Source organism: Carlito syrichta, unplaced genomic scaffold (genome assembly GCF_000164805.1).
Source record: "Carlito syrichta isolate Samal-C Ts95f unplaced genomic scaffold, Tarsius_syrichta-2.0.1 Scaffold297319, whole genome shotgun sequence".
Lineage (NCBI taxonomy): Eukaryota > Metazoa > Chordata > Mammalia > Primates > Tarsiidae > Carlito > Carlito syrichta.
The window spans coordinates 56780-69430 of NW_007241415.1; the positions used below are offsets into that span (position 1 = coordinate 56780).

A 12651-nucleotide genomic window follows, 5' to 3' on the forward strand; every position below is an offset into this window, starting at 1 on the left:
AAAAAAAAAAAAAAAAAAAGGAAAGGTATTCTCTTGATCCTGCCCCTCCCAAAGATTTTTTTTTTTTATGAGTTGGAGCCTTACTCTGTCGCCCAGGCTAGAGCACAGTGGCATGCTCACGGCCACTGCAGCCTCGACTTGTGGGTCTCAGGTGATCCTTCCACCTTTTTTTAATTGATTGTAGAGATGAGGTCTCACCAAGTTGCCCAGGCTGGTCTTGAACCCATGGGCTCAGGCAATCCTCTCATCTTGGCCTCCCAAAGTGCCAGGATTATGGACTTGAGCCACCATGCCTGGCCTGGAAGGCTCACTTTTAACTACATGTTCTTTTGTGCTTTTATAGCTTTCACTTTTGTCTCCCTTTCTTTTTTTTCCCGAGTCCGAGCCTCTCACTCTGTCGCCAAGGCTGGAGTGCAGTGGCACGCTCATGGCCACCGCAGCCTCGACCTGCTGGACTCAGGCGATCCTTCTACCTCAGCCTTCCAAGTAGCGGAGACTATAGGCATGCACCACCACACCCGGCTAATTTTTTGATTTTTTGAGGTCTCACCGAATTGCCCAGACTGGTCTTGAACCCGTGGGCTCAGGCAATCCTCTTACCTCAGCCTCCCAAAGTGCTGGGATTATAGGTGTGAACCAACACACCTGGCCACACCCAGTTAAATTTTATTTTTTTTGTAGAGACAAGGTCTTGCTATGTTGCCCAGACTGGTCTCAAACTCCTGGTCTCAAGCAATCCTCCTGCCTCAGCTGAGTACTGGTGTAACTGTGACTCCAAAGGACTAAAAGGACAGAGTGATGTCATGGCGGTCTCTTGAACAGGTTTCCCACATGCCAGAGAAGCCGAGAAAAGGGGTTAGTGCCGGCTCTGGGCAGGACACAGGAGCAGAGAGCTTTCACTGATCCCCATCATCTGCATGGCAGGCCCTGGCTAGCAGGCACCACTGGTGCCCTCACCGAGGGGTCAGCACATTGTTCTGGAGCCCACTGTTTGCCAAACAACTGGCTCCACCCAGGCTCCACAACCCCAACGTAGAGGAAGGTTCTCATGCACATCCACCCCTCACCCTGGAGTCCCACACTCAATCCGCACTTTGGGCCTTGCTTGGGGTAAATAGAATCATTGTGAGCAGTATTTTGAGTTGATGGAAACTTATTCATAAAGCAATGCCCATTGTTCCCCTAGCTAAACATTAATTCCTGTTTCCAGGCAGTTTCCTGATTAATCAGACAGGTGCCTCTCGTTCCACCATGACAAATAAAATGTCAGCAAAACGATTTAAGAACTGATAGGCATATTTCAAAATGATTAAAGTAGCATTTCCCAAGTATGGTCCTTTAAATATGGAGTAGCTACTTGATGTTGGAGGCTCTCAGAAGCCACATGCCCTGCCCCAGCCTGCCATCCTGCTAATATGCAACACATCTCTGAAGGTACCTTTCAGGCATTCTTCCCCAAGAATGTCTCTGAAACCTCACAAAAGAACACAAAATAGGAGCAGCCAAACCACTGTTGAGTCGGGAAACACAGCAGAGATTATATTCTGGTTAAAAATAGAATGACCTTCTCCACCATGAAGAGAAAATGAAATTCATTTAGTCAAGGAGACAAGGGTCACCGGATCCAAATGATTTCACTTCTAAAAGAGCCCATCAGCCTTTGTCCTTTGAGCTGAGGACCCCACATGTGGTAAGAAAAAGAAGCTGGCAGCACCCTGGCCTTCTGCAGAAGCAGTACCCCCCAGGGGTAGGCTCTGTGTCCGTTAGCACGCATGCATCAGGATGCCGCATGCAGGGGAAAGCATGAAACAGCTGGCCGTTTCAGATGATAGGACTAGGCGGCTGGTCTCCATTTTCTCCCACCTGCTGTCGGGCTCTCATTGGCAGGGAGGCTGTGAAGCAGGCTCCTCTTACTGCACACGTGCAGATTCCCTAACTCTTATGCCAAATGCTTATTGGAAAGAACGAAGACAAGTGCTTTTGTAAGGCAGCACAGATACTGTAGGACTGCAGGGTCACAGGTGGCTTTTAATCCTCAGCACCTGGTCCAGGGCCTATGATGTGTTTCTTGAATACATGAGTAAACAGTTTTTGAATTGTCATGAAAGAAAAAGCACCAAACGATGCAAAAGGAGCTTTGATTCCGAAGTATTGAAATGAAGCAAAGGAACTCAAGTCCTGATGAATGGGCCCCCCTTTTGTCTTTCAGAGTCAGAGCTGACGAACTTGGCAGGATTATACAGAGATGAGCGACTGAAACAGAAAGCAGAGTCGCTGAAACTTGAGAACTGTGGAAAACTTTCCAAACTCATTGGCCTGCGCAGAGGTGGCTGAGAGGACCATGGTTCTCTGCAGAGTTGGGGTTTTGCTACCTGTTCCTGTTTATGTTCCTAATTCATTTGATAATACAAAATTAGGAAGTGATGAACATCTTACCATATGCTAACTTGGAAGGAGCGTGAGCACGGAGCCAGACTTGTCGTCACTGAGCCCTTCCTGGGAAGTGACTCCACAGGCCAGGAGCGGCTCATCTGCATTCACTGATGGCAAAGCATCTGATTCGTGTTCCTCCTCCACGCCCTCCCTGCCTCTAGGAATGTAGCTCGGGAATCCCAGAGAAGACCCATGTTTTCTTCCTTCTTCCCTTCTTCAGTGAAGACTTGATACCTGGGCCTTCCTAGGCTTAGCCTGAGCAGCTTAACATGAGTTATTTACAATGTCTGCCAAGATTCACACCTCTTCCTCTCCTTCCATTATGGCATCATCTCCCCAAGACGCAGCCTTTGGAACATGTTCCCCCTCAACTTCCCATTTCCTAGGGGAATATGGAGAAATTTAAACAATTGTAGTCAATAGTTTTCTATTATCCCAATCTCTGTTCAGTTGGTAGCATTGGCAAATGGCCTGATATAAGGTTCTTTTATTCCCTTAACCCTCTCTCTTAGTCTAGAAATTGAAAACTACTTAGCTGTGAAAAATTTCAGTGGACCAGGCTCGGTCGCTCAGTCTGTAATCCCAGCACTCTGGGGGGCCAAGGTGAGTGGATTGCCTGAGCCCATGGGTTCGAGACCAGCCTGGGCAACTTGGCGAGACCTGGTCTCTACAATAAATAAAAAAACAGTTGGGCGTGGTAGTGCAGGCCTGTAGTTCCGGCTACTTGGAAGGCTGAGGTGGAAGGATCGCTGGAGCCCAGCAGATCAACGTTGGGGTGGCTGTAAGTGTGCCACTGCACTCCAGCCTGGGCAGCAGAGTGAGACTCCAACTCAAAAAAAAAAAAAATTTCAGTGGACAACTTAGCATCAGGAGGCTGGGGTGCAGGTAAAATGCAAGACTGAGTCTCAGTTCCTCAGTGCAGATTTCCAAGTCTTTCATAGAGCCCAGGGAATGTTCTTTTTGCCATTTCCCCTCTGTATTATCATGTGGTATCATCACCTGAGCTGAGTTCCTACCCACAGTGGCACAGGTCAGACCAGAGGAGGCATTGCTGGCCATTCAGGCCATCTGCTCGAGTCTAGAGATGAAAGAGAGCTTTCTCTGTGGATATGGGGGTCTAGCACTGGCCACCACAATCGTTTTGTTTAAGCCTGTGCCCTACAGCTTGTGATATGAGATGCTTTTTTACTCATTCATCGTTTATTGAGTGCCTCCTGCAAACCAGGGACTCTCCCATATCTTTTCTTTTCTTTTTTTTTTTTGAGTCAGAGTCTTACTCTGCCACCCAGACTGGAGTGCAGTCACATGCTCATGACCACTGCAGCCTCGACCTGCTAGACTCAGACAATCCTTCCACCTCAGCCTTCCAAGTACCAGAACCACAGGCATGTGCTATCATACCCAGCTAATTTTTCCTGATTTATTATAGAGACGAGGTCTCACCAAGTTGCCCAGGCTGGTCACGAACCTGCAGGCTCAAGCAGTCCTCTCGCCTCTGTCTCCCAGAGTGCTGGGATTACAGGCATGAGCCACTATGCTCGGCTTTATTTTCTTATTTCTCCTCCCAACTCTGTGGAGTGCATGTATTAGCTCTGGTTTTGTGAATGAGAATGCTGACACAGTGAAGATGAGTGGTTGACTTAGGTCATACAACTGGCAGTGGCGGAGCTAGATGGTAGGCTGAATATCAAGTAGAGGGTGTGAGAGATCGTCCTCATTTCTCAGGTGATTTTTGCCAGACTGGGCAAAGCAGAGTCTTTCCCAAGGATGCCTCTGTTACCCAGACCCCGCTCCTGCCCATGACCCTGCATCCTTTCTATGGCAGTCCTACTTCCATTCAGGACAATGTCCCTGCTGGTCTTCAGGAAGCAGGTCCTTCAAAGGCAGGTAGTTCTTCCACTCGTGACAAGGAAGAGCTGAGTCACTGCCTGGGCTGTGTGGTTCCCAGCCTTCCTGTGGAGGTGAGTTGCCAGGATTGAGCTGCCCAGAGTATCATGAATCTCTGAACTTGGAAGCATCAGTAGGTGACTGTAGTCAGCACTCCGTGTTTTCTACAGGTTGGAAGAAGAGTTTCTGTTGGAAAGAGAGTCTCCATTAAAATTGATTTCCAGCCGGGCTCGGTGGCTCAGCCTGTAATCCCGTGCTTTGGGAGGCTGAGGCGAGTGGATTGCCTGAGCCTGTGGGTTCGAGACCCGCCTGGGCAACTAGGTGAGACCTCATCTCTACAATAAATCAAAAAAGTAGCCGGGCGTGGTAGCGTGCACCTGTAGTTCCAGCTACTCGGAAGGCTGAGGTGGAAGGATCTCCGGAGCCCAGCAGGTCGAGGCTGTGGTGGCCAGAAGCGTGCCACTGCACTCCAGTCTGGGTGACAGAGTGAGACTCCAACTCAAAAATAAATAAATAAAATAAAATTGATTTCCAAAGTAAAGTTTCTCCATTCCATTGCATGACCATAATGTAGACAGAAGTGCTTGGCATGGTTCCACATGCAGGTGTTCCACAGAGTCGGGAAATGGGTTCATCTGTGGTAGCTAGTAGGGGACAACTGCTCAGTTGTAGGGAAGGGTAGCATTTCTGGAAAGAGATTTTGCTGCTCAACTAGGTCTATCCTGGTTTTGGGAAGCTTTTTTAAGTGACTGGGGGACATTATATTGTAAAATGTGCCCATGGGCCAAACAGGCTTCTGGAAAGTTGTTTTCCTATATACATAAAAATCAAAGCTCTCCTCTCCCCAGCCCCAACTCTGCTAGAAGGCTGAGGCGGAAGGATCGCCGGAGCCCAGCAAGTCGAGGCTGCGGTGGCCAGGAGCAGCCACTGCACTCCAGTCTGGGCGACAGAGTGAGACTCCAACTCAAAAAAAAAAGAAAAAAGGACCATAATGAAACCCAGCTGACAGGTTACTAGGCCCTGTTCTAGATCCCTAGGAATCCCGTAGTCACACAATTTATGACCTTATGGCAACAGTGAGTTGTCTGTGATGACACTAAGTAGAGGCAACAGTAACTAACTCCACTCAACGTCATGTCTTCTGTCTGTTTTTATAGCACTGATGGAACTGTTTTGTTTATTACCAGTAGACCACAGCACTCACATCTGGTTTCTCTCAAGGGAACTATATTTGCTTTTGGTTGAGGGATAGTTTAATGTATTTGGTACTATCCAGAATATTGTTAAACTATCGTTTCCTGGGTTATGTTGTAGATGGTTGTCTGCATGTGGTAAAATAAGCTTTTTCCTCTTGCTACATCCTTTGGAAGACTTGCTGATCATGTATAAACTCTTTAGGTAAGGCTTATTCTTGCTGTCAGAGGTTGGCACACAGCTCTAGACTGTTCTTCTGAGCATTACTGCTGACTGGATATGCATGTGATGGGAGTGGGGCTCAAAAACAGGGCTTGAGGCCCAAGCTGAAGCTTTCATTCCAAGGAAGATGGTCTCTGTGCTGTGTGATCAGCAGGGAGGAGGGAGGAGCAAAATTCTTTCCATCACAAAGAACACTGGAGCCTGAAGGAACCCATGTCCCCAGATTAGCAACCGTGGGGTTCGTCTGCACAAGCCAGAGAACTTCTAGGATCAGCTCCAGCCCCACAGCATGGGAGAGGGGACCAGAAAGAAAATGCCATTGCTATGCTTTCTGTTGGAAACCATTCGAAATTATGGTGAACTCCAAACCCACCAGAACACGGAGGCTCACAGCCTGGCCAAGCTCGGAATCATTCTCATTCCATCCTCAGACTCGGAACTGGCTTTGTGAGGAGGCAACTTTGTTACTACAGCCACACATGCAAGTTCACTGTCTGCATGCACTGCTCCTCACAGGAGCCAGCATTTAGTTTGTATTTATGTTCGACTCATTTAAGATGTAAGCTTAGTGTTCTAATATATTTATTTTTGGAGAGGGCCAAGTTATGAAACATCTTATTTTTTGAGCCTGCATTATTGGCACCTCATGCAGTGACCACCAGGTAAGTGTATGCCCATGTGTTTTGATATTGATGACATCATTGGCGTCACACTCAGGGCCTGGAGTTAAAGATGTGACCGTTTTGTATCCAGAGCCAGGAATGACACAGATGGAATGAGCTCCTGCTGGAGTAAGACTTCTGAAAAATCTGGTCACCTGATCCACTGCATCTGGATTGAGTGTAATTTAACAAAGAAAAACATTAAATGATTTTATATAAAAAGAATGACTGTTATTCCTCATTCTTTGACCTTGGCCCATGGGGTTCACGGATACCGCACATTGCTTGACTCCCTGGGAGCCACTGCAGACCAGAGAAGGTGCTGACTTCTGCTCCAGCCTTCCCTAGCCTGTCAGTCGGATTGCTTGTGTGCACAACAGCAGGTAGCGCTGGTTCGTCGGTAAGTCCATATTCTCTCAGATAGCAGCTGCAGCATATCGCAGCCACCCTACAGATCAAACTAAGCATCAGAAAGCTAGGTGTTATCCCAGCTCCTTGCTGGCTTTGTTCTCAGTGGCCCATATTTAGGAAAGTCTTGCTTTAAAATATGGTACATGATATTTACATGATCCCAATGGGTCATGATAGCTTTCATTTGAAAAAAGTGAGATGGGCCAGGCTCGGTGGCTCAGCCTATAATCCCGCACTTTGGGAGGCCGAGGTGAGTGAATTGCTTGAGCCCGCGGGTTCGAGACCTGCCTGGGCGACTTGGCGAGACCTCACCTCTACAATAAATCAAAATGAGCCGGGCGTGGTAGCGCACGCCTGTAGTTCCAGCTACTTGGAAGGCTGAGGCGGAAGGATCGCCGGAGCCCCGCAGGTCGAGGCTGCGGTGGCCGGGAGTGGCCACTGCACTCCGGTCTGGGCGACTGAGTGAGACTCCAACTCAAAAAAAAAGAAAAAAAAAAAAGTGAGATGAGAGTCAATTCAGCTGAGAACTTACAACGTGTCAGGTGAGCTGTGCTTTGGGGATGGGGGTCAGGGAACAAGTGAGGCCCAGCACCAAGGCCCCTGGAACTCACGCTCAATAGGGAGGCCAGGCTTTAGACTGTGTTCTCCATGGGATGAGTGTCAAAAGGGAGACCAAGGGGATCACGGAAATCCCTAACAAATGTAACTGAGTCAAAAGGATCTTTGTTTTTTGAGTTGGAGTCTCAAAAAACATGCTCATGGCCACCACATCCTTGACCACATCCTTGACCTGCTGGGCTCCGGCGATCCTTCCACCTCAGCCTTACAAGTAGCTGGGACCACAGGCATGTGCCACCATACCTGGCTAATTTTTTGGTTTATTGTAGAGATGAGGTCTCGCCAAGTTGCCCAGGCGGGTCTCGAACCCACGGGCTCAGACAATCCACTCACCTCAGCCTCCCAAAGTGCTGGGATTACAGGCTGAGCCACCGAGCCCAGCGATTTTTTTAATGAAGGAGCATGGAAGCTCCCACTTCCATGAGTAGCACTACCATGAATCCAAGTACAAAATAAATAAACCCAAGCCAGGCATGGTGGCACACCTATAGTCCCATATAGACTTTCTAATACGATATGACCCCTATATATAAACGAGTTCCATTCTAAAAGTGCACTTGTAAGTTCAATTTATTTGTTAGTCCAACAAAGTTAGCCTAGGTATCCAATTAACACAATTGGCTGTATACTGTACTGTAATAGGTTTATAATACTTTTCATGTGACACATAAAAAACAAAAAATAAACATTTTTAGCCTTACAGTACAGTACCTGGAAAAGTACAGTAGTATAGTACAGTACAATAGCCAGCATACAGGGCTGGTATCGAATGAACAGGCAAGAAGAGTTACTGGAGGAGAGGAGGTAGGAGGTGGTAGAGCTGAAGGATCGTCAGAAATAGGAGACTGGACATGTGAATGCACATTTGCATATTTGAAAGTTCACAAGTTGAAGGTTCATATGTAGGGGACTTACTGTATCCCTTCCAGCTTACCAGCTCTGACCCCTTTTGCTAAGTGCCTCCTAGTTATCCTACTAGGTTTCAGCTCAAATACCACTTCCTCACAGACACTTTCTCTTTCACAGAAGGTCAGCAGAGACTGGGCTAAATCTCCCTTCAGACTTCTTTGGGTCTTTTATTTATTGTCTGACTCCTCCTACTAGACTAAGTTCCAGTTTGGTTTTCTCTTGAAGGGCATAACCTGCCATCTGTCCTAAGGAGTGCTCTAGAAGTGCAACCCCAATTTTTTGACACTACTCCCATTGAAAGGTGGAGGTCTTTGCTGAGCTTGGTGCCTCAGCCTATAATCCCAGCACTTTGGGTGGCCGAGGCAAGTGGATTGCCTGAGCCTGCGGGTTCAAGACTAGCCCAGGCAATGACCTCGTCTCTACAATAAATCAAAAATTAGCTGGGCGTGGTAGCATGCGCCTGTAGTTCCAGCTACTTGGAAGGCTGAGGCGGAAGGATCACCGGAGTCCAGCAGGTCGATGCTGGGGTAGACGTGTGAGTATGCCACTGCATTCCAGCCTGGGCAACAGAGAGAGACTCCAATTCAAAAAAAGAAAAAAGAAAAAAAAAGAAAGGTGGAGGTCTGTGTCCTCTGCCCTTAAATCTGGACTATGACTACTTGACCAACAGAATACAGCAGAAATGACACTATGCTGGTTATCAGGCCCAGGCCCTAAGTAACCAGCATCTTCCATTTTCTGTCACTTTGGATGCTTTCTCTGTAACCCAGTCACCTCACTATGAGAAAGCCCAAGCAGCCTTTGGAGAGGGTCAAGACCGTTGGTCCTCAGCCCCTAGCAGAGCTCCCGGCTGACAGCACCAACTTGCCAGTCATGGGAGTGAGCCATCTTGGAAGTAGAATGTCTAACCCACAGTTGAGCCATCCCAGCTCACACTGCATTCACCATTGAACTCTGCCCAAATTGCAGATTCATGAACAAAATGATTTTTTTCAATGATTTTTTAAAAAAATGTTGAGGCTGGGCATGGTGGCTCACGCCTATAATCCCAGCACTTTGGGAGGCCAAGGTGAGAGGACTGCCTGAGCTCATGGGTTCGAGACCAGCTGGGCAACTTGGTGAGACCTCGTTTCTACAATACATCAAAAAATTAGTCAGGCGTGGTGGCGCACACCTGTAGTTCCAGCTACTTGGAAGGCTGAGGTGGAAGGATCACCTGAGTCCAGCAGGTCGAGGCTGCGGTGGCTGTGAGAATGACAGAATGAGACTCCAACTCAAAAAAACCCCAAAAAACAAAAAACGTTGGGGGTGGCAGACAATAGACACTCTCACTACTGTCCTGCCTATTATGCCTTTCACAACTTATCCTCCCTTTAATAACCTTTCTTAATTCATAAAAAATGTTGGGGGTGGTTTGCTATGCAGTAATAGATAACCAGAACATCAACCAGGATGGCCACCATATGCAGAGGCAGCTCTTCCTCGGGCAGGATCACAGAGCTGCTTGTGATGTCATGTCATCCTGAGCCTCACTGAGCTCTGGTTGACCAGCGGCCCAGTGTTTGTTGATATACAGAGTAGGAGTCTGCAGTGGTCCTCAACCAGGGTGACCATCTCACATATCCATGATCATATGCAGGGGCAGACCTGGACCCAGAGTTCTCTCTTGCTCATAACCTCCCATCCCTAGGGAACTGGCCACTGGAGCCTATGGCTCTCCAGAGATTTTCCACCAACGCCTGGAGGGCAGCCTGTTCCAGCTGGAGGTGAACATCCAATAGCAAGGGACACCAAGCAGCGCTTCATGAAAGGCCCTAGAAAGGGAACACAGTTCCTGGGGGAAGGCTTATGGATAACTCCCCAGAGGAAGCTGCCGCTTGGTTCAGGGTGATTCGGGTGAATATTCACATTCGCTAGACAAAGTTCTGAAAGGACTCTGTGCTGAGGCACACAGCCTGCACGGTACCCTCCAGGCCCACGCCGTCCAACACAGCAGCCCTTAGCTACATATGGCAATTTAAATTTTAACTGAAATTTCGTAAAATTTAAAAAGCGATTTCTCAGTCACTTGAGCCACATGTCAAGTGCAGAGCAGCCACATGGGGTTAGTGGCTGCTGTATTGAACAGTGCTGATGTAGAATATTTCTGTCACTGAGCTTCTGTTGAACTGTTTAGGCTCTTTAAGAGAGATCAGCAAAAATGGTCTTGGCCCCAAAGACATGAGAATAAATGCAAGAAACAAAACAGGTTCCCATGGAGAGGCCCACAGAGATGGCCAAGCCAAATCTAGCTCAAATGAGGCCCCTAGGGAGCTTTGGGGAGCTGTCTGATTGGTGTACCCAAACTTCAGCTTCCCTACCTAGTCACTGATAACATTTTTTCCAAACTCCTTGTTAATATAGTCATGTTTGGGAGTGTCAAACTCCATAACTTTATCCATTTTATACAACAAAAATGCAGCACAGCATCACGGTTAAGAACATGAACTCTAAGTTGGGCACAGTGTTTCATGGCTGCAGCCCCAGCTACCTGGGGAGACTGAGGTGGGCTTGAACCCAGGAGCTTGAGGCTGCAGTGAACTATGATGTGCCACTGCATTCCAGTCTGGACAACAGAGTGGGTGCCACGAAATAGTGAACACAATAGATATTTGCTGATTTTCCCCAAGCCTTATCTTATTTGGGGTTAAAAAAACAAAAAGCTTGTTTGAATGGGGATTGGGTAAATAAGTGCATGTAGATGGTTATTTCATCTTTCTCTGCCTCCATTTTATTTTATTTTATTTTATTTATTTTATTGTAAAGGTGAGCTCTCCCAAAGTTACCCAGGTGGGTCTTGAACCCGCGGGCTCCAGCAATGCACTCACCTCAGCCTCCCAAAGGAGCGGGATTACAGGCTGAGCCACCGACCCTGGCTTCTGCCTCCATTTTAGAACTCTGTCCCTTCCGCCTTCCCAATCTCTTCAGACCTACCAGGACCCTCCTTGACATGGCATCACGTGGCTCCAGTGTAGCTGCCCAGGGCCTGGTATCAGAGTATGAGGACTTTTATCTTGAGTGAAGCCATTCTCGTTTTCTTTTTCTTTCTTTTGAGTTGCAGGCTCACTCTGTTGCCCAGGCCGGAGTGCTCATAGCCACTGTAGCCTCGACCTGCTGGGTCAGGCGGTTCTTCCACCTCAGTCTTCCAATTAGCTGGAACTACAGGAGCGCGCCACCATGCCCGGTTAATTTTTGGATTTATTGTTGAGATGAGGGCTCGTCAAGTTGCCCAGGCTGGTCTTGAACCTGTGGGCACAGGCAAGCCTCTCACCTCGGTCTCCCAAAGTGCTGGGATTACAGGCATGAGCCACTGCGCCCGGTCCCTCTTCTTTTCCTGTCTACCTTCATTGCTTAGGCTTAGACCCCCTAGGTAATAAATGTGTTCCAAGAGGCTGGAGTCTCATGTTACGGGGGAAATTCGGAAATTACGGCAGGAGAAAGAGGCCCGAGAAACTACAGATGCAGGCACTTGCCCATGCTGGCTTTTGCTTCACGGCCTTGAAGTGTAACAGGTCCTGGGAGAAGGACGAGGACTGGTGTCTGCGTGTTGCCTGCTCCCATTCATGTAAAGGAAGTACACGCCGGCCCTGCCTGCCCCTGAGGACCACGTAGGAAACGGAAGACCAGGCCGGCTCGGTGGCTCAGTTGTAATCCCAGCACGTTGGGAGGCCGAGGCGGATGGACTGCCTAGTCCGCGGGTTCGAGACCCGCCCGGGCAACTTGGCGAACCCTCGTCTCTACAATAAATCAAAAGTTAGGCCGGGCTCGGTGGCTCAGCCTGTAATCCCGCGCCTTTGAGAGGCCGAGGTGAGTGGGTGGCCGCAGCCCGCGGGTTCGAGACCCGCCTGGGCCGCTTGGCGAGACCGCAACTCTACAACAAATCAAAAAAATCAGCCGGGCGCGGCAGCGCGCGCCCGTAGTTCCAGCGACTGGGAAGGCTGAGGCGGAAGGATCGCCGGAGCCCCGCGGGCCGAGGCTGCGGGGGCCGGAAGCGGCCGCTGCGCTCCCGCCCGGGCGACAGAGCGAGACTCCAGCTCAAAACACCCGAGACCAGACGCGCCGACGTCTCCTGGGCTGACACTAGCAGCGGCGGGCGTGCCCCCCGCAGGCGGCCCTTTCAGAGGCGGCCCCGCCCCGCAGGCGCAGGACGGGCCCGCCCCGGTTGCCGGGGCGCTCTGTGGCGTCGCGTCGCCGCTGGCGGGCGCGGAGGGGCTGCTCGCGGAGGCGGCCATTTCCAACGAGCTGGCGGGGGCGAAGGATGGCGACGCCCCTCGGG

General features: G+C 49.3%; 2 protein-coding genes across 3 annotated transcripts in view; both read left to right on the top strand.

Annotated features, from left to right (window-relative positions):
* The window catches only part of DNAJC18 (DnaJ heat shock protein family (Hsp40) member C18), a 29200-nt gene extending 26770 nt beyond the window's left edge, over window positions 1–2430 (top strand). For both annotated transcript variants that reach the window (XM_008054642.1, XM_021710692.1), the window contains one exon: window positions 2210–2430. In XM_008054642.1, the coding sequence (XP_008052833.1) occupies window positions 2210–2334 (125 nt within the window). In that variant the 3' untranslated portion in view covers window positions 2335–2430. The remainder of the gene's footprint in view (window positions 1–2209) is intronic.
* A 9347-nt stretch (window positions 2431–11777) lies between these two features.
* The window catches only part of SPATA24 (spermatogenesis associated 24), an 8558-nt gene continuing 7684 nt past the window's right edge, over window positions 11778–12651 (top strand). Inside the window, exons 1-2 of the mRNA XM_021710691.1 lie at window positions 11778–11940; window positions 12484–12636. Coding sequence (XP_021566366.1) covers window positions 11778–11940; window positions 12484–12636 — 316 coding nt within the window. The remainder of the gene's footprint in view (window positions 11941–12483; window positions 12637–12651) is intronic.